This window comes from Gadus chalcogrammus, chromosome 13 (genome assembly GCF_026213295.1).
Source record: "Gadus chalcogrammus isolate NIFS_2021 chromosome 13, NIFS_Gcha_1.0, whole genome shotgun sequence".
NCBI lineage: Eukaryota > Metazoa > Chordata > Actinopteri > Gadiformes > Gadidae > Gadus > Gadus chalcogrammus.
Window position 1 is genome coordinate 1,287,321 of NC_079424.1, and position 26,264 is coordinate 1,313,584.

A 26,264-nucleotide genomic window follows, 5' to 3' on the forward strand; every position below is an offset into this window, starting at 1 on the left:
GTGATCATAGGAAGGAGGTTAACTGTGGTCTGTGCAGGTTGACAACAGCAGTAAACAGGGCTTTGTTAGGTCTACGCTGTACAGTACGCTGTACCGTACGTCCTCCTTGTTGGCTCCGAGACAGAGGGAACTCCGGAACGCCGGCCTCCGCTGGAAGCTGGGACAAAAAGACCCCCGGAGATGGAAGACCTCTGGGTCGGGCCGGGCACGGAAAAGGCCTCCCCAGGTATCAATCATCAATACCACTGAACACCTGTGTTCTGGGTCCACCAGTGGAAAAATACGCATTCACAGGAATCAATAATCCACGTCGTGCGTCACCTCCCGTCTCCCCGACATGGGCTCACGTGATTGGTCGACCTGCCACCCGGCTCGTGTTCATTTGATCAGCGGTCCCCCCCCCCCCCCCAAGGAGCCCCAGCCGTCCGCCCCCGGGGGCTCTAGGTCCCGTTCTTGAGCTCGAAGCGGCTGTACACGTGCTTGGACTTGAGCTTGTTGTAGTGGTTCACCAGGTCCAGCTTGCTGTGGCCCAGCGTCATCCTCTTGGCGTCGCTGCGGTTCAAACCGCCGCCCGCGACGGCGGGGGGCGGCGGGGGCGGGCTCTGCTGGCTCTCGGGCTGGGGGAGGGACAGGTCGGGACCCCCCCAGCTGGGGATGGCCTCCTCCCTGGAGGGGCGCCGCCCCGCGGCGGGCTCCCGGTCCTTGCCGGAGGGCGGCAGGAAGAGGTCCGTGAGCTTGGTGAGGAAGGGGTTAGCAGACGGCCGCCGCGCGATCAGCCTGCCGTCGTTGGCGGTGGGGGGCGGGGAGTGGGCGTTGGAGGCGGGGCCGGGGCCGGCGCCGGGGGGCAGGGCCGCGCTGCGATAGGCCGAGGGCTTGTGGTCGTACAGACCCATGGCCTGGAACTTGGAGGAGTTGAAGTTGGGCCTCAGGTAGTCGGCCGGGCTGGACTTGAGCCGGTCCATCCCGCCCGGTTGGCCGTACCCGGGCGTGGTCCGCTCCGGGACTGGGCTGTGGTTGGTCACCCGGTTGGGGGTGGTGGTGCGGGTTCCCTGGAGGCCGTGGTTCTGCAACGTCGGGGTCAGGCCGCCGCCCCCTCCCCCTCGCCCCCTCTCCCCGGCCCCTCCCCTCCTCTCGGGGGCGTGGGGGGTGGGGCTGACCTTGTCCCCGCCCTGCGTGACCTTGTAGACGGTGCTGGAGCTCATCCCCGGCGACGCCTTCACGCTGGAGACGCTGCTGCTGGACTGGCTGCTGGAGTTCTCCGAGGAGACGCGCTCCCGCTGCCTGGAGAACCGGAGAACCGGAGAACAGAGAGCAGAGGACCAAGGAGGACAGAGTCACACCTTGTTCACACTACATGCGTCCTGACGTACGGGGGACTAGTCTTTGAAGACGCCGCCTGCAGCCAATCAAATCTCTTCCCGCTACAAAGCCGATGTGTGGATATAAATACAGAATATGACACAAGCAACAGGCGACTAAAAACAATCCCATAATTCGCGGGGAGTGTATTTGCACAACCGCAATCTGATTGGCTGACGGATCAGTCGCTGCCTGAATAGTTGAAAATGTCTCAACTTTTTGACAAAGGCCACGGAGCCGACAGAACGGACGTACCCACAATGCACTTTGAGAGCGCCCCATGCAAAGTCAATGAGATCCGTCTACGGACGGAGGAAGTGTGAACAAGCCCTTAGAAGCACAGAGTTAGAACCGCAGAGAACCGTGTTAGGACCCGGGCCCGGAACCGCACAGACATTATGTTGTAGGTGACGTGCGGTGCGTGTTTGAACTACATACCCCAACGCTCACGATTAAACCGCATGACGTAAAACATACGTAGAATGCAGTTTTATCACAATGCACGGAGGTAGAGATCCCACGGGAGTGAGTTTGAATCAGGGAAGACCAACCCGGGGCACATCGAGTTGGGTTCGGCATTGTGGTTTAAGCACGACCACGTAAGCCCAACACACACACTCGACAGCCCTACTCTAAACTAATCGCAATCTATCATAGAATGACAGTCTGGGAAATAACTACAACCCTCCAGGGAATGTAGATTAAAAAACACGAAAAAGATTTGTATATTAACTTAGTTATATTTAGCTCCTCGTCCACTACATGAACCTCCACCTCCATTTCCTTATTGGTGATCTTTATCCTCCACTAGGCTGCTGCCATGGTTACCAGTACATCCCAGTCACCCCCCCCCCGCCTACCTCTCGAAGACGTCCAGGCCGGGGCCGACCCCCGTGCCGCCGGGCCCCACGGCGGGCGGGGCCGCCACTGGGTAGGTGTAGTAGGGCTGGCCCTCGTCCTCCGGCCCGCTGAAGCACTCGATGACCTGCGAGTCGGCGTACAGGCAGCGGAACTCCCGGTCGAAGCTGTCGGCGATGCGGCCCGAGAAGTGCATGACCATGTTGGAGTGGACCTGCGCCGACAGCCACGTGAAGCTGGGCAGAGGGGGAAGGGGAGAGCCGGTGAGAGCCGGTTACAGCCGGTTACAGCCGGTTACAGCCGGTGAGAGCGGGTTACAGCCGGTGAGAGCCGGTGAGAGCCGGTGAGAGCCGGTGACAGCCGGTGAGAGCCGGTTACAGCCGGTGAGAGCCGGTGAGAGCCGGTGAGAGCCGGTGAGAGCCGGTGAGAGCCGGTTACAGCCGGAGGGGTCGTCACATGGAACCGGGCGAGGGAGGGTAGAATGAGTTAGAGCAATGGTTTGGATCAACGGCCGATTGGAAGCATCCTCTCTTAGAATTAACAGTTAACAAATCAGTTCCAAACATGTACATATACATTCAGGTTCTTAAGCAGACGCTTTTATCCAAAGCGCTTACCATAAGTACATTTGTCATAAGAGAGTAAAACAATATGTTAGTGTCGGTACAGTAAGGATGTTCATAGAACCAAGTGCAAAGCACCAACTATCGATAGATTAGTCCATTCCCCGTATACAACAACAAAAATCAGTTAAAGTCTAAAGTGTAAAATCATCGGTTGGTTCATCTGTTAGAGCAGCCGACAGTAAGGATAAAAGCATTCTTTAGAATCCACTTCAATGATTTGTTTGGATCTGACAGTTAAAACCATCAGTTAAAGCCCTAAATTAGCACCAGCCGCAGTAACAAAGTTGTGATTAAATGCTGTAGACTGTACGGAATTCACATCAATCTGCTGGGGCGGAAACCACCCAATGGTGGGTCAATCGGAAATAGAAAATAAAGAGATGGAACATGGAATGAATCATGAGGACGTATGGCACCGTGTGCATTCCAACGAGATAAGGCGTGTTTGGACTTCACTGAAAGATACCAGCAGCTGATTACCACACCTGTACAGAAGAACCAACAGCCGCCACACCCATCCAGCAGATACACATCTAGTGCTTAACGTCAACTCAAGATAAGATCTCAACACCTCTGGTTGGCTGAACCAAGGCAGGCGAGAGGCACAGAGCCCGGAGGAAACTACAAACTGACCGGCATTTACTGGGACCGTGGTCGAAGTGAGTGACTCACAAGATAAAACTGAGATATTGTAGTGAAAACACACTCACTTACTAAAACCAGCAACGTCTAAACCAGATTTCAGCCACAAGAAATGTCAACGTCACTAAGTGATTTTGCTGATACATTGAAGACAGATCCACTGTATTAATTAGACCATCTGGCCTTCGGAGCAGTGCACGGACCTGCCTGGGAGCTCGCTATGTTGGCTGGAGGCCTTGAGGCGCATTCCCTCTCTCCTCAACTCCCTCCATATATTTATGACTTTTAACTTCTGTAACGCCCATCTTCCACGTTCAGTCACACAGGCCAGAGAAGGTGGGAACCAGTGGGAACCAGTAGGAACCAGTGGGAACCAGTAGGAACCAGTGGGACGTTAATAAGGTCAGCGACGCTGCCTCTGCACCCAGTGAGATTATCTAGCAAGAAACGCAAATCAACAAAGAAATTACAAAGGAAATCATATGACGGAATATAACCCTACCATTCAAAGTATAACAAGCTACAATACAATATTGTCTGAACAGTATTAATCAAATATTCGATCGCTTTTTCTTTTATTGTCCATTCGTCCCGTTGAACATTACGGCCACCCCCGGTACGACCTGCAGTACCGCCACCCACCACCGGGGGCCTGCCTACCGGCGGTGTCGTGTGTACCGGCGGTGGTGGCGTTCATTCCACAGTTTGGCCCGCGGCCCACAGCTGCTGGGCTGAATAGTTGTGGCCCGGAGGCCTCGCCCAGCGTTCCGCTCTAAGCTGGAGTGACGGCTGAGAGCCGCGCGCCACATACCAGCCCCACCCCGACGCAGTGTCAACACACACACACCAGATCACGCACACACCAGATCATACAAATACGCACACACACACACACACACACACACACACACACACACACACACACACACACACACACACACACACACACACACACACACACACACACACACACACACACACACACACACACACACACACACACACACACACACACAGCAGAATGCACCTGACAAACACGAACACACACATCCAACAGAATCCACCTGATCAAACACACACATACACACATAAAACGAAAAATGAAGGTCTGCCATGTAGTAAAACCCTGGAACGGAACCAGTGCCCACAGGTCCCTGGTGAGAGAGGTGCTCCAGACTCATCTGTCAATGACCAACCAAGCCCTGTTGGTCATCAGGTCATTAGAGCTCACACACCTAGTGACCAATATCAGGTTGACAAACCCTGCTACTATAAAGGTGATTACACACACACACACACACACACACACACACACACACACACACACACACACACACACACACACACACACACACACACACACACACACACACACACACACACACACACACACACACACACACACACACACACACACACACACACAAAGAGACATCTGATCTGGCCTTTTGATTGGATAAGAGCTCACAGCAGCTGTTCTCTCAACAACACGAGTTCCTGGGAACTTGTGTTGTTAAAAGGAACGATTCCTGGTTAAAAAGCACCAGGAACTTCCACAGAATACATTGTTTGTTTGCGTGTTTAAGCGCAGGTGTATGTGTGTTTTTGTGTAGGTGTGTGTGCGTGCCTCTGTCGCATTGTGACACACTTGCCAGTTGACTATAATAGTGTTGATCTGAGTTGTGTGATTGATTGGCTCTGTTGTTATCGCCGTCCTTTGTCGACTCCTTCCTGTTCCGAGGCCGTTCTCTGCATGTTGGTCCCCTCATAGGTCGGCCCGGATTAGAGGACCTCATTGAGGACTGCGACACTCTGTTCCTCACAGGGTGCAGTGAGAGAGCCGGCCTGGTGAACAGTTTGGTTCTAATGACGAGATGGTGATACACACACGGTGTAGTAGAGGTGTAGTGGTCGGTTGTAGTTGCAGGTAATGGGTTCAACCCCCGATGTCCAAAGTCTTACTCCCGCACCCATGAGCAAGACGCCCCTAACCCTACCAGCTCCTTAAAGACAGTCTATCAATCCTCTGTAATCTATTTTAATGTATGAAGTAGAGATGTCCGATATTATCGGCCCACCGATATTATCTGCCCGATATTAGCATAAAAATGTAATATCTGTCAATATCGGTATCGGATTTTTTTTGAAAATAAATAAATAAAAATAAACATGGCACTTTTCCCTTAAATTAAGTTGAAGTATTTTTCTTATTTTGCACAGACAATGTTAACATTTGGAAAGCCTTGTTGCATTCAAGAATGCATCCAGTGGGGCATCACAATAACATTAAGCATGTTGTGTTAATGCCACAACAGGAGATATGTAATGTTACCTAAATTAGGTTTGAGGAAAAAATAACCCAAATATCGACATCGGTATCGGCTGATATCGAAATCGAAAATTTAGAGTTGGACAATATCGCATATCGGATATCGGCAAAAAAGCCAATATCGGACATCCCTAGTATGAAGGTCTGCCATGTAGTAAAACCCTGGAACGGAACCAGTGACCACAGGTCCCTGGTGAGAGAGGTGCTCCAGACTCAACTGTCAATGACCAACCAAGCCCTGTTGGTCATCAGGGGCCCTTAGAGCTCACACACCTAGTGACCAATATCAGGTTGACAATCCCTGCTACTATAAAGGTGATTAACTCTTAGACTGCACACACACACACACCTAGTGAGCAATATCAGGTTGACAATCCCTGCTTCTGTAAAGGTGATTACCTCTGACTGCACACACACACACACACACACACACACACACACACACACACACACACACACACACACACACACACACACACACACACACACACACACACACACACACACACACACACACACACAGCTCATTCAGGATCTAAAAGATAAATACACCGTTATCACTTCGGATGAAAAAAGAGTCAGAGTTTTGACTTCCCTGCCTGAGGGAATGTCGCTGGAAAAATCCAAATCATTCCCTGATTTCCCATCTGGGATTCTAATCTAATCTTAAAATCTTTTTAATCTCTTCTTCAAACACTTTTTGATGTCTTTTTGAGGATGTCTGAGTCATGAGAGGACCAACACCCGGTCTGCAGAGGACCGTGTTGAACTGAATCATTTCAGCGATCCACCTGCTCTCTGCCAAGGAGGAACAGTCATCAGGTAGACGCTCTTCTAGATTAATTTAAATTTTAATCATTTAACATTATGGAGCACTTTTAACCCAGGGACGTGACAGAAAGACAAAACATACTTTGTATTTCATATTATTTTATGCTTTACTATTATTATTATTATTACTTCGGGGTCGGTTGGCTGGTAACCGGAAGGTGGCTAGTTCGATCTCTGGTTCGGTCTCTGAGCGGGATGCCTCACTGCTCCTGACGTGCTGGCTGTCGCCCTGCATGGTCAACGCCGCCGTCGGCGAGGGAACGTGTGCAGTAACCGTTGTAAGTTGCTTTGGGTAAAAGCATCTGCTAAATGTCACTCAAATTATTTTGTTCCATACGTTTGCATCTTATCTCAACTTTTGTGATTCGGCGAAGTGAATGTATGTGTTCCCTGCCGCCAAAGCCCTCAGACCTTGTATCTACGAAACCCTCGTGGGGGTCGAGGGGTAAACAGGGGAGGCAGAGCTTGTTACAGATAAGGCGCAGGGAGCCACGCTTTCATTGTTCTCCGCCGCCACTCGACCGTCTCCCTGGATCAGAGCGACCGGCCTCACGTCTCAGTGTGTGTGTGTGTAGGTGTGTAGGTGTGTAGGTGTGTGTGTGTGTGTGTGTGTGTGTAATGGCTCTGGATGACAGATGACTAAACCACGCCTCCTTGAGCTGTCACAGAGAAAACGCAACGAGATGATTTATTGTTCTAATTATCCCCTCTCTTAACCCTCTCTCTCTCTCTCTCTCTCTCTCTGTGTCTCTCTCTCTCTCTCTCTCTCTCTCTCTCTCTCTCTCTCTGTCTCTGTCTGTCCCTCTGTCTCTCGCCCTGTCTGTCTCTCCCTCTCTCTCTAATTACTCTTTAATTTTTCTCTTGGATCATGCTAAGCAGAGTTTCACAACATGCAAATCAGGTTGTGAAATAGACGCTCCACTGCAACACACAAACATCAACAAACACACAGACACACACTAAAAGAAAAACACACACACACACACACACACACACACACACACACACACACACACACACACACACACACACACACACACACACACACACACACACACACACACACACACACACACACATGCCTGCAGTCCTTACCATCAAATGACAAGAACAATTATGTTTCATTGCAAGGACTCAAAAGGTTCCACAAAATGTTTCGCACATGCATTTCGCAAAATTTGCATATTTCACTTTCATAACAAACCAAAAAACTCAGTGTCAACCAGTTTCCTCCCACTAGGTGTCCAACATGTAAATCAACATTCATGTGTAATCTATATTTACATCGCTGCGCTGTATCTATGACGTCTGACGTCACAGAGTCTCTCATCCCCTATGATAACAGGTATGGCCTTACACCTCTCGGTAGTCACACAGAGAGCCTCAGGTACTTAGCTCTCTTTAAAGTGTTTTCACTTCAAAACAGACAATACATCTTGTCATTAAGTCGTAAGAGTCAATTACGGTATGAGAGAGACAGAGAGAGAGATGGATAGAGAGGGAGGGAGCTGGGGAGAGTTTGACCCCCAGTGTGTGCGTGTCTCTGTGTCTCTGTGTGTGTGTGCGTGTCTGCATGTGTGTGTGCGTGTCTCTGTGTCTCTGTGTGTGTGTGTGTGTCTGCACGTGTGTGTGTGTGTGTGTGTGTGTGTGTGTGTGTGTGTGTGTGTGTGTGTGTGTGTGTGTGTGTGTGTGTGTGTGTGTGTGTCTCTGTGTGTGTGTGTGTCTCTGTGTGTGTGTGTCTATGTGGGTGTGTGTCTGTATCTCTGCGTGTGTCTGTCTGTCTGTGTGCGTGTCTGTCACCGTGTGTGTGTGTCTCTGCATATGTGTGTGTCTGTGTTTGTGTGTGTGTGTGTGTGTGTGTGTCTCTGTGTGTTTGTATGTCTCTCTGCGTGCGTCTGTCTGTGTGTCTCTCTGCGTGTGCGTGCGTCTGTCTCCGTGCGTGTGTGTGTCTCTGCGTGTGTGTGTGTGTGTGTGTCTCTTTGTGTTTGTATGTCTGTCTCTGTGTGTCTCCCTGCGTGTGCGTGCGTCTGTCTCTGCGTGTGTGTGTCTCTGCGTTTGTGTGTGTGTCTCTTTGTGTTTGTATGTCTGTCTCTGTGTGTCTCTCTGCGTGTGCGTGCGTCTGTCTCTGCGTGTGCGTCCTCACCTGTACGACCCTGCGATGACCTCCTCACAGTCGACGATCAGGAACTTCTCCTGGACCTGACCCGTGAACTTACGACCGCTCTTCGTACAGTAGGTGTCCCCGCACACGCTGCGCACACGCATGTTCTACACACACACACACACACACACACACACACACACACACACACACACACACACACACACACACACACACACACACACACACACACACACACACACACACACACACACACACACACACACACACACAGGTCAGAAATGACACACATGTATCTAGTATTCCCATTCAGTTGACCTAACTTCTAATTCAGTTTGTTAGTTAACTAGGTACCTCAGTTAGTTAGTGACCAAACCAACTGCATCCAGATTCATGTCTAGAAGGACCAGAGGTAGGGCAGAGGGCAGCTTGCTCCAGGGTGCCTGCCTTCAGTAGGCCTCACACGCTGAGGAACAAACCCAGAAGTGTCGGGCTGCTGCCTGGCCCCACAGCAGAACGCTGCGACTCTCTCAATGCACGGGATCTTGAGGATGTTGGCTTAAGGATTGTACCCATAGCAACCGTTGGGTGGACACACACATTTAGTGCTCTCTATGAGACTTAAGGGCCATTCACGCACACGCACATATACACATACACACACACAAACACTAACACACTTTATCTTAATGGCAGCTTGTTCTCATGTGTGTGGTTTGGACTTAACAGATATTGGGTTTAAGAATCCCCACAATACCTCTCCCTGTTCTACCGCCTCCTGCGCTCCGCGGCTGGAGCCTACCTGGGACGACCCGACTCACCTACCTGGGACGACCCGGCTCACCTACCTGGGACGACCCGGCTCACCTACCTGGGCCAATCCACCCGTCTAACCCACACCAGTGTTACACCTGTTTGACCTACCTCGGATAACCGCACCACCTACCTGAGCTAATACACTTACACCTGTCTAGTCACACCTGTCTGAGGTGCACACCTGTCTAACAAACCCACGTGAGTCAACGACTATCTAGGGTCAAAGGTCAGCTAATCATGAAGAACAGCCCTCTGCCAGGTCTGCATCGAGACCCTGATGAGACAGAACCTAACGAGACAGAACCTAACGAGACAGAACCTAACGAGACCAGACCCTGACGAGACCCGACCCTAACGAGACCGACCCTAACGAGACCGACCCTAACGAGACCGGACCACAACACTAGATCCTATTGATGCGAACTCTTTGGCCTCCATCAGCATCGTCACTACATGTCTGCCTTCAATATTCTCAAACCACAGGGAAGTGCTTTGATTGGCTACCACAGATTGAAATTGGCAACGCCCATATTCAGCCACACAACTGAGCTCCTGAGGTCTCGGTTTCAGGAAGAGGCCAGCTGTGATTGGTTTAATTTGAAATGAGGACATCCTGTGTTAGGAGTATGGGAGTAGAGTACAGCAGTGTGGCAGCAAAGACTCTTCTTGTTTGCATGTTTGTCTTGATTATGAACCGATTCTGGGTTCTGTACCTAGTCACTGGGTGAGCCAGTGTGCCGATATAAAAGGTATCGTTACTTAAGGCACTTACTTAAGGTACGTTTGTAAAGGTGATGTCATTAAGAACACACTTTTATCCAAAGTGACTTATATGTCTGACTTCAGATACACATCATTAAGAAGCAGGTTGGATTTAGTGGATGTTTCTCGAAGATGCTAAAAGGTTGTTTAGCACTCCCTGCAATGAGCAGCTACTGACTTCATCAGCAGAACACCGGAGCCTTCTGAACGCTCTCTTCAAAACAACAACGCCCAAAGCTCATGGGAAATATATTTAAACTAGAGAATATGGGGAGGCAAGGGAAATACCCTCTCTCACTCCCTCCAGAACATGTGCAGATACTTAAAACTTGCATTCATTCATATACATGTGAATAAACTCGAGCACATGCAAAGGTACATGCCATACACACACACATACACAATTCGTAACTATAGACTAAATCACAGCCATGTGCGATATCTGGACGCTGGTAGGAGATGGATGTGACATGCAGACAGCCGTTTCACACATACACACACATCTAGCTGCACAAAGACACACACACACACACACACATCCAAGTGCATGAAGACACACACACTTATATCTGACTGTGATGAAATGCTTATGTGTCTTGAGGTGCTATATGTTCATGCACCTTTATCTGTAAGCTACTTGTTTCATGTTTTACATGTTTCACACACCAACAACATGTTATGCTCTGGGATAATGGTTGAGTCATTTTACTTGTCTGTGCTTGTGTCCTTCTGATGTGTGCTTATGTGTTGTAGTAGTTCAGAAGTTTTTTAATGTTTTCTTTTTAGCCATCAACCTGCCAGGGACTATAGATGGAAATGAGCCTTTATGGCTAAATCTGGCACATTTACATGTGAAAGTCTGGGGCTCATGTTTATTAATGTGCGCCGTCCCTTTCAAATTAAGTAATAAAATAAAAACATCCATGTGCATGCAGTTACACAAAGACAGGTGTGGACGCCAATGGGCCCAAAAACCACCACATATACATCCATCCATCAATCAATCACTCTATCATCTATCTATCCATCTATCAATCAGACTGTATCTTCTGGGGGTGCTTACAGAGAGGTGGGTGCTCTGGAGGTCCAGGGCGGAGCAGGTGTCGCTGAAGGCGTCCAGGTTGTTGTGGTCCAGCAGGATGTAGACGGGGACGCGACGCTTACTGGACGCCTCCATCAGGTCACACAGCAGGTCTACGTCAGTGAACACATCCATCACCAGGGCGATCACCTGGGACACAGGACGAGAGACAGCCGTTACACAGGGGAGGGAGAGGGAGAGGGAGAGAGAGAGACTGAGACAGAGACTGAGACAGAGACAGAGAAGTCAGAAAACGAGAGAAGGGTTTAAGAGAGATGGATATAAATACAGAATGAGAGCAAACCGAATAAAGAAAGAGAAAGAGAATAACAAGAGAGATGAGCAGAGCGAATTAGGGAGGGAGTCAGAGAGAAATAGAAAATACTCAACGAAGAGATAGAGATAGAGAGAGAGAGTCGTGATACAGCACACAGACAGACAGACGGACGGACGGACGGACGGACAGACAGACAGACAGACAGACGTTGAACACCATGTTATTTAAAAATTCTTACACAGAGAGCGAGAAAATAAAATGTAAAAAGAGAAATAGAGAGACAAAAAAACGACAGAGAGAGAAATCATCTAGACAGGCAGAGAGCCTCGTCATGCCACACACACACACAGACAAAGCCTTTCCACGCACACGTCTGACACATAGAACTTGTGCCTGATACAATGATGTGTGCGCACAGGATGTGGGACTGTGCTTCCCATGTGACTGTGAGCGTGTGACTGTGAGGGACAGTGTGAGTGTGTTAGTGTGTGAGTGTCAGTGAGTGTGTGTGTGTGCTTGTGTGTGTGTGTGTGTGTGTGTGTGTGTGAGCGTGTGTGTGAGTGTAGGAAAATGTTCAGTTGGCCCAGAAGGCACTTCAGTGTAACTTGTCCCAAAGTTTTTGTGCTAGCCATCTGAGTTTCACTGCAAACAGTCAAACAAGTGTGTTGCTACGTGGGCTAAGCAAACATTACGCACTGAAACACAAGAAAGTAAGACCAGCAGCGAAGCCAAGTTCATTGAGTGCAAGTTACAGTTTTCTATCCCAAATGAAAATTTAAATTATGAGTTTATTTTAAACTGATATTACATTTATATTTATGCTAGTGGGCAAAATATGATGCATTGTGGTATTCTCTAACAGGATCTCTACTGCTTGTGTGACCTTAGCATGACTAACTTATCCTAACTTAGCCTCCTAGCTCAGTGTCGAGGTGTGCCTGAGCAATACACCCTCACTGCTCCTGACGAGCTGGCTGTCGCCCTGCGTGGTCGATAAAAGCGTCTGCTAAATGCCCTAAACATAACTAGATTATTTTTTGCAAAGAACAATTAAAGATAAATGACGACATTTACTTAATTTGTTGGAATCCACAAAAACAGCTTCTCTAGAAACTTCCAAAGAACGACAAGATCAGGAAGTGAGGACTTTCTGAAATGAATACCAGGAGCTGTCAGATACACACCGGGCTGCTCCTGTGCTCTCTCAAAGAGCTGTTCCATGGAAAACAAATGTAATGGACTCTATGAGGAAGCTGTTCTTGGCACAATCTTGTAATCAGGCAGGGGGGGGCTTGGGTCGGCTTAGCTCCGGAGTTGGAGCGGGCTGTCTTGTAATCAGAAGGTTGCTAGTTCGACCCCGGTGAGTGTCGAGGTGTCCCTGAGCAAGACGCCTCACCCCAGATGCTCCCGACGAGCTGGTGGTCGCCTGTACGGTTGACCTGTCGTCAGTGTGTGAATGTGTGCATCAATGCAAAATGCTATAAACGTCATCCATTATATTTGTAGCCACCAGCGAACCGAACAAGATACCGATCTACACAGCTTTTCTGCGCAGGAACAATGTCCTTCTGTACCGACGGGGAGATGTTGGCCTCTGGCCGGCCGTAGACAGGAGGCACACGCCCCAATACTGTGACTGGTTAATGTTTGGTCATTTAGAATCCTCAGAATCCTTCATGCGAAACCACTTGCGTGAATACACACATCTTCAGGGAGCAAATGTTGCTCAGGCGGTGAAGCACAGCTAGACTTCAGACATTGGGGATTGGAACCCAGAAACCTTCAGCTGGGGACAGACCCCCTATCCTACTGTCCTTTCCTGTACCCTTTATAACATCCTCCCTCAGTCACGAAGGGAAGAGAGGCACTTCCCGGTCAGGGATTGATAAAGAGGAACTTTATGTCCCCGGTTATCAGTTGGCAGTCGGTCATGTGACCAGGATGTTTTGAGTCCAGCCTGTGTTCTCTGATCTCAGCACCTGATCGCTGAGGTATATCCTATTAACCATGTAGTTATTGATCGGACACATGGATCCAAAGAGACTTAAAGTGATTATTGCTTCCAGATACCCATCTTTAAGGAGCAGTATAGGTCAGAATTCGTTATGAAGTATTGTGTCCATTTATTTAAAAGGGACACAAACATAAACAATGTGTGTGTGTGTGTGTGTGTGTGTGTGTGTGTGTGTGTGTGTGTGTGTCCTATGGCCATTGACATCAAAGCCCTCAGTCTATTACCCTCGCGGGAACTTCCAGATACTCCAGCCTGAGTTTCGCAGAGAATAACATCGATCTGATGGGGGACTCCAGAATGTTTACTCGCGTGGAGGTGGGATGCCCTCATGAGGCTACTTTGCCCCATTCACACTGAGCGACGTGGGGGATCGATGAGACCAGAGGGCACGAGCACCGCGAGCGGAACTGGCCCGACCGCCTTTGAAGCCTCGCGACAAAGAGGGCAGCTCATGAAACACAGACGCACCACACGTAACGGGATGACGCAATTCCGCCCTAGGGAGCTCCGTTTGTTTGGGAGCAAATTAATCTAAAGAACTCCCCCACAGAGTTGAACAATTTATTTTCCAATAGCATTTTCACATAGCATGATAGAATAGTTTCTCGGACATACTATTTGATAACCCTCCACCACTAGAGCCCTTTCCAACTGTCTTGCAATCTGAATAAGGGCCAACCGCAGGTGAAATACAAGATACACACACTGTTGTTGAACTTCACCAAAGGAAAACACTTCCCAACCGCTGCAGACCTACCTTGGTGGCTTTGTTGATCAGCGACCGGACCAGGTCCTTGACGTTGTGGGACTTGTCTCTCTGGAAATAGATCTGCGTCTCGGACGGGCCGTACCTCAGCGGGGACTCGGGCCAGCCCAGCTCCAACATCGGGGGCTCCTCGTCGGACATCATGGGGAAGTAGGTCCCGGAGGTGAGCTCCGACAGCGCGTCGCCGTCCCCGAAGTCCCGCTCGTTGCAACCGGCGGTGCCGTTGCTGTCGTCGCACGCCTTGGTGGCATGCTCGGTGATGTAGCGGATCTCGAGCGGCGACAGAAAGTTGAGTTCCCGCTCCTCGGTGAGCACGCGGCGGTACTCCTTCTCCCCTTGCTCCAGTAGCGCGTCCGTCGCGAGCCGCGCCGCCTCGTTGTGGCTCAGCTCGAGCGTGGCGACCTGCCGCCACGGGTTCTTCACCTCCTCCAGGCGGGACGCGAGTTTACCGAGCGGTTTCCGTCCGTTCCCGGCCGGTCTCAGGTTCTCCGAGCTGATCATGGTGCCGCGTAACGACGGCACTCTGTGCACAGGACCCAAAGTTGGGCGTGCTGTTGTTCCCCAAACACTGTTGTCGCTTTCCGCTCCGGAACGAAGTTATAAAATGGCTCCTAGGTTCCGCTGTCGTCTGTCATGTCAGACGGTAACCGTATTCCCGGGGGACTCTTCTCTCTCTCCCGGTGAAACGCGTCTGACTTCTGTTCTGCTCACCTGTTACCACCTGTCCTGGTTTCCACGTCTACTGGCTCCTCCCACTTTTACACGCAGCCTCCTCCTTGACTCCCCCCTGTCTATCCTCGTCTCTCGGGCTCTCACACGCACACGAACACACACACACACACACACACACACACTGACTCGAGGAGTACAGACCCCCGCAGTGTTTGAATAGTGTTCAGCTAATAGCTTTGATGTTTTGTAGCCTAACATAACGCAACAACATGTCGACGATGACGATCTATATTGGGAATTTGATATAACTACTAATAAGTACCAATGCTAATAAGATAAGATAAGATAATACTTTATTGTCCGTTTGCCCAGACATTTTTCGTGCAGTACAATAATAATAATCCAGTAATGATACTGGATAATTATCTGCACTAAATCAATCACACATACTTACTGATAAACGCACACACACACACACACACACACACACACACACACACACACACACACACACACACACACACACACACACACACACACACACACACACACACTAATGCATACACACACACACACTCGCTCATGCAATCATGTAAACACACGCGCACACACACACACTTGCTCTTTCAATCATGTAAACACACACACAAACACAGACACAAACAGACACACACAAACAGACACACACATACACACACAAACACACACACACACACACATACACAAACACAAACATAGAGACACCCCTCCATCTGTTGAACTGTGGGGGGAGGGGGGGGGGGGGGTAAGGAGATTTGTCAGCTTAGCCACTCTGGACTTTGTCTTGTTGTTGCTGCTGCTCGCTTTTTTTGTAAAGAACAATTAAAGATAAATTACGACATTTACTTCATTCGTTGGAATCCACACAAACAGCTCCTCTAGAAACTGAGGACTTTCTGAAATGAATACCAGGAGCTGTCAGATACACCTGTCAGCTCCTCTCTCAAAGAGCTGTTCCAGGGAAAACAAATGTAATGGACTCTATGAGGAAGCCGTTCTTGGCACAATCTTGTAATCAGGCAGGGGGGGGGGGGCACAGGTCACGGTGTGAGAGGGTTAGGTCCTGTAGACACGTGGTAAACCAAGGCCAACGCTCTGTCGGTCCCTTAAACCAACCTGGGGCTAACTCTCCCTCACGCTCCATCATATCCTGTGGGGTCATCATAGCAACTATATCTTATATCTTTTGAATTTTGTATGATTCTTTTTTAATGACCCTTTGTTTTTTTTATCATATTTTATTTGTTTAATTATTAATTAACATTTTGCTACCTAGGACCGTACTGTAGCCTACTTCCTGTTGTGCCATTCTAACTTCCCATCTGGAATGAATAACGAACGTCTTACCATATCGTATATTCGCTGTCAATGTTAATATAAATGTCTATTATGATTTCATAATCATATAACCGAGCGTCAGCAGGTGGTCAGCTGAGCGCTGTGGAAGTTCAGGGTTCCGGACCAACTATTGAACAAATATTGATCAGATATTGATTAAATATTGACTCAGCAGGGCGAGGTTAACCACCGCACTTAAAGCTGCCACAAGTCACCCCGACGCTATCCTACTCCGCGTGTTTTTGTTAAGCTTTAAATAAAGAACAAATGCGTAACGCGCTATGGATATGTGCGGGGCTGTCACTCTCAGCTCCCCGAAACAAGATGTTCCTGATTGACAGGAGCTCGAGAAACCATCAAGCCGCGCCCACTGCACTTCCCTGCTCGCCTCGGGGGTTCAGCTTGAGTCGGCGTCACGTCAGGATGACGTCGATACCAAACAACATCGACGTCTCTCTACCTGAAGACGGGTCATGACCAGCGTTCCCATGGCGACCTAATCGTTGAGACCCGATTCATTAAATCATAATAATTAAAATAATTTCGTTCAATCATATCATCTACCAGCACTCCCTGATATCCCTTATCCACGCTAACGGTTATAAATGAATATTAAAGTTTAAAGTTAGCTGCGTTGTAAATGGTGACGGTATTCGCGAGTTCAGATGACCAACGCAACCATACTTTATTACCCAGATGATAACAGTATACTGGTATCTTCGCTCGGCACCAGGAAAAATAAAACGACCCTTTATTGGAACCATTTGATTAACTTTAAACTTCCACTGACGTTTTTTTGGGGGTCATATTGGAGCCAAACTGAATTTGAACCGATCTAAAGGTTATACATGGGGCTGCTTAAAATATGCTGATATGAGAGACGTTGACGATTTGGAGAGCATACTCAGGTTCAGAATTAATACTTTAGAAGGGGGGTTATGGGGAGGGGGGGGGGGGTCGCGATAGCGGCCTGTCTGCTGCTCCTAAAAGCATTGACTCCCCAGAGGACACTGAAGGAATGCAATAGTTAGACCGGTAGAGCTACATTTAGCGTTGAGAAGATACTTTGAACAAAAGCCAATTTGAACAATGAAAACATAATTACATTCATAATCAAAATTGGATTAGCTAATTTTTATCATACGATTTATTCTCAAATATGTTTATACAAAAACCAGAGTAGCAAGTAGTGCTTTAGTAGTGTTGCATTAAACAACCATTCATTAACATAGTTAATGCACTGATAAGCATAACTAATATCAACAACTAGCATAAAGAAACTATTGGAAAGATAACTTATGTTACAGTACTCATTTGCTAATTGTGTTGATGTTAACTATGGTATTGTTTTATAAATGATTTAATAAGGGTTAGGGTAAACGGTAATCCACTTCCCCTAACCAACATGGTAATTCTACATAATAATGCCTCATAACCAATGTCAATTAATGGTTAATAAATGTACCCTAATTTTAAAGTGTCACCGATTAGCTAGAGGTATCAGAAGGTAGAAGTGAGTGGAATTGTATTTTATTATTTGAATCTGATCCCACCTCAGATACGAGAATGTGCACGAGTTTGAAAACTTTAATAATATATAATTATCATCTTAAGGCTACGTTGGAAGCGATGGGGGTTGTAACCTTATAACAAACGTAATAACAAAGTGCTTCGTCATCAAGGTTCTGTGAAACAGCAGAGGCTGACTCACAGAACCTTTGTGTCACATCGAATTGTTTCTGTTCAGGCATAGGTATTTGATGTCTACCATGGAAACACACCTGAAACCAGTGAGAGAGAGAGAGAGAGAGAGAGAGAGAGAGAGAGAGAGAGAGAGAGAGAGAGAGAGAGAGAGAGAGAGAGAGAGAGAGAGAGAGAGAGAGAGAGAGAGTTGTTTCTTATGTGTGCTTTGGGAATGCAAATGTAAGTGTTTCATACCAATAAACCCGTTTGTATTCAAATTGAGATAATTATATTTTTCTGACATGAGGACAGATGCCTTCACCTCACACAAACTTAGGAGCTCTGACTTGGTTTTCAACTGATTTCTATTTCCTTTTGGGATTAAGATCACACACCCTTTCCATGCAACTTCAAATTTAACATTAAATTGTTAGTAATCTATCATTGTTTCATTTGATAAAATATGTTAATAGGAGACCACGAGTGAATCAGTGCAGCATGTATAAGAGCTGTATTACATTAATACCCAGATGCAGTCATCCTCGGATAACGAGTTTTGGGGTGGTGTGGGTGGTGCAGGTGGTGTGGGTGGTGGGGGTGGTGCGGGTGGTGCGGGTGGTGTGGGTGGTGCGGGTGTATGGTACCAGTGTGTGCCACGCCACCTCGGTGGCTCTGACTGGACTCCTCCGGACAAAGGGCTCAGGGTGGTGGTGTTGGAGGCATTGAGTCTGTAGACAATGACACACGGCCGGGTGCTCCATGTTGCCAAGCAGGAGAGTGTGTGGTGTGGGGATGGCTGGCCTAACCTCTGCACCTTGACTACTCAAGGTTGAGGGCAGACCCCCGCCCCCACCAGAGTCCAATCAGCCTGACTCGGGCCCGGTGAGGCTGCTTACACCAACCAGCCACCCTCCCAAATGGATTCAGTATATTCGCTTGTAAACTTTATGTATCTGGCATGTGTCTCTACACACATGTCCTGTATAGTGAACGTACGTTTCTTTGCGTGTGTAGTATGTGTCTGCAGGAGGGGAAGCCCGCCTTAAGGCCTATCTCTTTGATCAACGTGTATTGGAGATCAGGTATCTTAGGCTCTGTCAGTCAGACATGTTTGTGAGCGTGTGTGTTTGTATGTCTGTGTATTTGTGTTTGCGTTCATGCGTGTGCGTGCATGCGGAAATGTGTCAGTATGTTTGTGGGTGGGTGTGTGTGGCATTGTCGGTGTGCGTGTGCGTGTGTGTGTGTGTGTGTGTGGTTTACTGCCATCAGAGACTTCATAGCTAACTGAAGGATCAGGTTCAACCTGCTACAGTTCTTCTTTATCGCTCTCTCACTCTCCCCCTCTCCTTTCTCTCTCCCTCTATCTTTAATTGTAACTCTCTTCCTCGATACTATCTCTTTTGATAAAGTCATCTCTTTTTATCTGTCTTGTTCGCCCCATCATCCTATCTCTCTCTCTCTTCTGCTAGTTTCCCTCTTCATCGTTATCTCTCTTAGGATCTTTCTCTCTCCTATCCTTTCTCTCCCTAGTACTCCCATTCCCTCACTCTTTCTCCTCTCCTCTCTATCTCTCTCATTCTGTTGTTCATTCTCTATCTCATTATCACTTTCTCTTGTTCTCTCTTGTTCTCTCTCTCTCTCTCTCTCTCTCTCTCTCTCTCTCTCTCTCTCTCTCTCTCTCTCTCTCTCTCTCTCTCTCTCTCTCTCTCTCTCTTCTCCTCTTTCTAGGACTCTGGCTCCTCCCCCTTCTCTGGGAAGTAACTCAGATATGTAACACTAAGCCACTGCTAAATGGATACTTTGTGTGTTATAGAGCTGTGTGTGTGTGTGTGTGTGTGTGTGTGTGTGTGTGTGTGTGTGTGTGTGTGTGTGTGTGTGTGTGTGTGTGTGTGTGTGTGTGTGTGTGTGTGTGTGTGTGTGTGTGTGTGTGTGTGTGTGTGTGTGTTCCTCCTCAGTTCTCTGTAGTCTAATGTGGTGGTAAACAGCCTCTGGTCTCTCTAGGCTATAATAGAAACCATTCTTCAGTCTGACCGCCTTGGCTCACTAAAAAGAACACTAAATACCCACCAAACACAGCAAACACTGGAGACAAACACACCAAACATAAGGACAAAACACTAGAACCACACAAACCAAACGCTAGAACCAAACACACCATACACTAGACCCATAGACTAGAACCAAACACAACGAACACTAGTAGAACCAAACACACCAAACACTAGAACCAAACACACCAAACATAAGAACAAAACACTAGAACCACACAAACCAAACGCTAGAACCAAACACACTAACACTAGAACCAAACACACCATACACTAGAACCATAGACTAGAACCACACAGAACACTAGAACCAAACACACCATGCAACACACCATGCACCAGAACCATGGACTAGAACCAAACACACAGAACACTAGAACCAAACACAACATACACCAGAACCATAGACTAGAACCAAACACACAGAACACTAGAACCATGGACTAGAACTAAACACACAGAACACTAGAACCATAGACTAGAACCAAACACACCATGCACCAGAACCATGGACTAGAACCAAACACACAGAACACTGGAACCATGGTTAGAACTAAACACACAGAAAACTAGAACCATAGACTAGAACCAAACACACAGAACACTGGAACCATGGTTAGAACTATCACACAGAACACTAGAACCATAGACTAGAACCAAACACACCATACACCAGAACCATAGACTAGAACCAAACACACAGAACACTGGAACCATGGTTAGAACTATCACACAGAACACTAGAACCATAGACTAGAACCAAACACACCATACACCAGAACCATAGACTAGAACCAAACACAACGAACACTAGAACCAAACACACCAAAGACTGGAACCAAACACAACGAACACTAGAACCAAACACACCAAATACTAGAACCAAACACACTAAACATAAGAACCACACAAACTAAACACTAGAACCAAGCACACCAAGACTATTGGTAGATAATGATCCAAATAACTTTTATAGGCTCTACATGTTAAGTGGTTGTATATGTTGTATATATGTTTCAATCCCTTCCGATTCATGTCCCCTTTGCGTTTTCTTATTCTCTGGACAAGTGGATCAGACGGTTTATTTGACGAGTTAATCCCCAAGGATTGCCTCAGACCAATTTACCCGAGGTTATGGAGAGGGAGGGTGGAAACGTCCTTATTTTAGACTGTATGATTTGGCCACACAATCTAGAATTATGACCCAACTGAGGACCCCCCAACCTCACGGTTCAACATTGAGAGAATATACCCTGTTGACGTCATTCTGTTTGACTTCTCATACAAATGGCATGGAGTGGGGAAATAGGTTTATTCCTATCGTTTACAAGAATAGAGACCATGAGTGTTGGCCTCAAAAGGGAGTATCCATTCAAACGGAGCATTGTTAGATGGAGACAGACCATTGTTATGTCCTTCCAGTAATTAAAGCCGAAATATCAACTACCTGACAAAGAGTTTTGTACGGTTGGTTTTAAACATTGGTTGATCATTGCATTATTGCTACCTGACAAAGAGTTTTGTTAGGTAGCAATAATGCAATAATGAACCAATGTTTAGTACCACCTCTAAGGTTTATGAAGCACTGTTACCCCTTCTCTCCATCCGTGAACCAGACATATCTAGACCCAGGTGGAGAGGGACTGTCCAATCTATCCAATCTATTATATACAACACAAATATTATGTAACCCATGTTTATATAATTACTAGTCAATTGAAACTGATTTTGTATACATTCTCCTTGGACCTAGAGATACCCGCCTTAGTGTCTCTAATTAAAAGGTGTTAGCAAGTTTAGTTCGTTTGCATTTGAGTTGCTAATGTAGTCACTCAATCTGATACTGAGGTCAATCCCCTGACTTCTTTGTTGTGTAGATTACTGTAACTGTCTTGCAGCGTTTCTTGCAGACTAGCAGACATGTCCACTTCACCGAGAGTGTGTTACCGTTTAACGTGGTATCTCCTGTCACGGCTGACTTCAGCCCTGGCCAATCCCTAACTCTCCATGACGAACACTGCCTGCCACTTTGTCTTCTTTGTAATAACTTCTCGTGATGTGAAACCCTCCCTATAAGAACAATGTGCACCCATTTTCATTTCTGAGGCGTCAAATGTATTTTGAACGTTTTTGTTCGGTTTTGTCAATGTGTAGCAGCATGTTTGTTTACTATTTGAAAGAATTTAATAAAATATAATGAGTTAGAGGCTGCACCGCTCTGACCAGAGGGGGCGCTGTGGCTGAGCTCTAACGGTAGTGTTCAAGCAACACGTTCTCACTCCGAGCGCGTCGATTTTTGACGAACGGTCAGTGACTTCTAGCCTGGTCCTACCATGCACTGAGCAGTTTACATAGGAATGAATAGGCGCCTTTTTTGAATCCGTTGTCCATTTTATAATATGTCCATGGTCCTACCAGACCATCGTACTTCATTTAATTTGTACAGAAGTGTAGCAGTAGTGTACTGTACTGAAGTGAAATGAAATGAAAATTGAGTGGAAGTAGGTAGGTGGTCGGCGCCAGGCTAAGTGACTTCAGCTTCTGACGCAAAAGGGTACCCTTTTGCGTCAGAAGCTTAGTAGCGTCAGAAAGTCACTGACATGTCAAAAATCGACGCGCTCGGAGTGAGAATGTGTTGACCTCTTTAAACCTGGACCCTGAGAAGTGTGTCTGGGCTAAATAAAGTAACCGGTGACCTCAGCCCCTCATAAAACAAAACCAGGAAGGGGACAGCCTGTATTCCTGATGCATCATTGTTTCGAATCAAGAACAAGTCGTTTATCACATTGACAATAATAAACCCTGTAAGAAAAAGCACGTTTATTTATGGCGATAAATGCTGTCTAATAAGTTGTGTTTAAGTTGTGTTCTCCTCAGAAGCTCCAGAACTTACTATCACATTAACTTAGATTATTTCAATGTGTACAAGTCTATTCACCCTTAAGGTGAGGTAGACAGTATCAAAATATCCTTAGCATCAGGTGTAAATAACTCAGCTTTACTACTTTTAGAGTTAGCACCAAACACACAGGCTCACAGACAGACACACATAAGCCACATGTGCACGCACAGACGTGTGCACATGCACAGACGTGTGCACATGCACACACGCACACCTGCGTGCACACACACACCCACATCTGTGACAGTGTGGCTTTGAATCAGTGGGTTCAGAGGTTGTTGTGGTGGTTTCGGATGATGTCACCACGCAGTGGAATACTGCGGTCCAAAGTATATTCGTCCGGCTGCGAAGGATTAAAGCCGGAGAAAAGGTCAGGATTTAAATACAAACGAGACTTGTTGTTGCGTCTCTCCCGCCTCTCTGAACAGTGGGCGATAATGTATTCAAAAAGGAGCGAGAAACATGACCAGCGACCACAGCACGGGGAGGGAAACGCTGAGAAAAGAGATCAGAAGAGCTGCTGAATCACAGATAAACTCATTATTAAAACACTGCTGCAAAGATATGAACAAAGAGGGATTGTTTTATCTGTGTCCTATTATTCATCCATCCTTCCCTTCTCATTCACCCTGCCATTCATCTGTTCGTCTATCCATTCATCTATCTGTCTATCTATCCAGTCTTCCGTCCTTACATCCGGCTGTCTGTCTGTCAAACAAATTCTGTCTGTCTGTCTGTCTGTCTGTCTGTCTGTCTGTCTGTCTGTCTGTCTGTCTGTCTGTCTGTCTGTCTGTCAACCTATCCATCCATCCATGCGTCTGTCCGTCTCCATGTAATCATAGAGTTCTGTGGAACAACAGAAGCTCCAGCCTCACGAGTCACGAGCTCTGGGATTAATAGTGTAAAGAGATGTGCCACCGGCAGACTGTTGTTAATAAAGTGAACTAGACGCTGCGTACTGAACAAACAGCGCAAGCAGCCTGATGTTTGACTTCCTCCAACTGTAGTCATGAGTTGTGAGTCATCGCGGCCCTAGCATACCATATGTCACATCGTCAGCGTAACGTATCAGTTATAGTTGACTAAAGGCTCGATTTAGGAGGTATTAGATGAGTATGATACGATTCCGGATGATAATGGTTTCTCTAGAAACAATCCCGGGATGAAGGTGTGTCTCAAAGGCACTTCAAAAAGGGACTTGAGGTGAGGTGATGTGCTGCAGGAATCCCCTTAATTAGCATTAGCATTATAGTATAGCATAACAATCTAGATGGTTAGTTTCCTAGTTGGGCTGCACAACCGGCTCCATGTATTGGGGAACACCTGTGATTGGTTCTCCGTGTCTCCAGGTAAACGCTGTCAGGTGATGCAGGACCGGAGGCAGATGAGTGAACATGATGGACGGCAGAGATCGTCAGATGATGTGTGGCCTGTCACGACAAGAGCCGGCCCGACCGAAGCAACCCAACCAGCCGAGTGAATCTCAACCACAACACTAGACCATAAGTATATATACAGTTTAACTACTATGCACACAACCAACGTGCACAGCTCTGAAAACATACACAGCATTCAAATCCATTGCATTTGGAATCCAATGACTATTGGACTTCTCCATCTGCACATTTATTCAACACTGGGGATACCGTCCAAATATCGCTATCTGCTAAATTATATTTCGATTGATTATTAAATTATTATATTTTAAATGTATAGTTTATTAATTGTCTAATAAATTGTTATATGTATTCAAGTGTTGTAATGGATTGCAGGAAATATTTCATGTTAATATATTATTTAATAATGATGAATATTTATATCGACAGCCCTGTTGAGGCTGAAGGGAGTCGACAGAGGAACATGGAGAGAGAGAGGGTGTTAAGGCACCAGAAGGAGCAGGTCTGGGCAGGCTGGCTGTGAGAGACGATGGGAACAGCCCGGGGAACAAATTCGATGTGACACACATGAACAAACTGAATCAAGAGAGCCGTTATAAGCCTATGGCCATGTCTGAAACCGTTCACAATAAAACACTAATATGGGCGTCAACACTTTTGAGTGCTGTTTATAAAAACATAATGTACGAATCTGGTACCCTATTAAACGTACTTCTTTGTACCCACAATGCACTATGGGATCAGTGTGCAACTGAAGCAGCCTCTTTTACAGCTGAGTCGTCACGAGACGTCTGGCCGTGTCAGCTTGTTATATATTAGCGACCAACACACGTCACGCCTGTAGATTCTCCTTGTATGATTTCCCCTATTCGCTGCCTCAGTTGTTCCTAAATAGTGTGCCGTGCACTGCCCACGATGGGAGGGTTTGCAATCATGTGATCTAAAGTTCCATGGAAGAAGTTCAAACCCACCATCTTGGTACTTCTTGACCAAACTTTAAATAGTAACCAAGCAACCGGTTGTTATTATTCTTCTTTTACATAATCGGGGCCAAGATGGTGTGTGGAATGTGTGTGTCACCATGTGAATCCTCCTCAGTAAATATAGTCTAGGGATTGAGGGAAGAAAGGCACTCAGGAAACAGCCTTAATATTCAGAAGGTTGTGTGTGTGAATCCCTGATCTTAATGTTCAGATTGGGATATTCAGTGTGTGATGATTGCCCTAGCGCAAAACGCTGACCTGGATAGAGCAAAGTGTCTCCCTCCGCTGGGATCTGACCTCATCAAACCATGTGAGTTTCTCTGGAATAGAACGTACTAGAAAGAGCCCGCAGGCCTGAGATTAGAATCAGAGCTGGGCCAGGAGTTCAACCAAGAGACAGAGGTTATATTAACATGCTGAGTGTGTCTCAAAAACCTGTCTCAAACCGTACCTAATATTAACCCTGTACACATAAATAACTCAACAGAAACCTAGTTGAACCCCTTACCTAACCCAACGTAACATTAACCCTAACCAAGCCTAACCCAACTACACACAACCTTACACTGGTAGATTATACAGCATACACAACCCCAAACTCAGTCTCTACCCACCCATCCCTCAATAACCTAATCGAACCCAATGTTCCCCCTGACCTGATCTAGCTAACACTCGGTGGCTGGCTGATACTACGCTGCATATAACACTTTCAAGAAGCA

General features: G+C 47.1%; 1 protein-coding gene and 1 long non-coding RNA gene across 2 annotated transcripts; one reads left to right on the forward strand and one right to left on the reverse strand.

Moving 5' to 3' along the window:
- Positions 1 to 406: 406 nt before the first annotated feature.
- fam83c (family with sequence similarity 83 member C) lies at positions 407 to 15,264 on the reverse strand. Its single transcript, XM_056606350.1, has 5 exons — positions 14,475 to 15,264; positions 11,409 to 11,576; positions 8,789 to 8,913; positions 2,220 to 2,453; positions 407 to 1,281 (listed from the first exon to the last, which is right to left on the reverse strand). Exons 1-5 carry the CDS (start codon positions 14,982 to 14,984, stop codon positions 441 to 443), a joined length of 1,878 nt encoding a protein of 625 aa, XP_056462325.1. The 5' UTR covers positions 14,985 to 15,264; the 3' UTR covers positions 407 to 440.
- LOC130402215 (uncharacterized) lies at positions 14,224 to 25,478 on the forward strand. The gene is made up of 3 exons (XR_008903922.1): positions 14,224 to 14,646; positions 24,515 to 24,671; positions 24,992 to 25,478. It is a non-coding gene; the product is annotated as an uncharacterized LOC130402215 (long non-coding RNA).
- Positions 25,479 to 26,264: the final 786 nt, after the last annotated feature.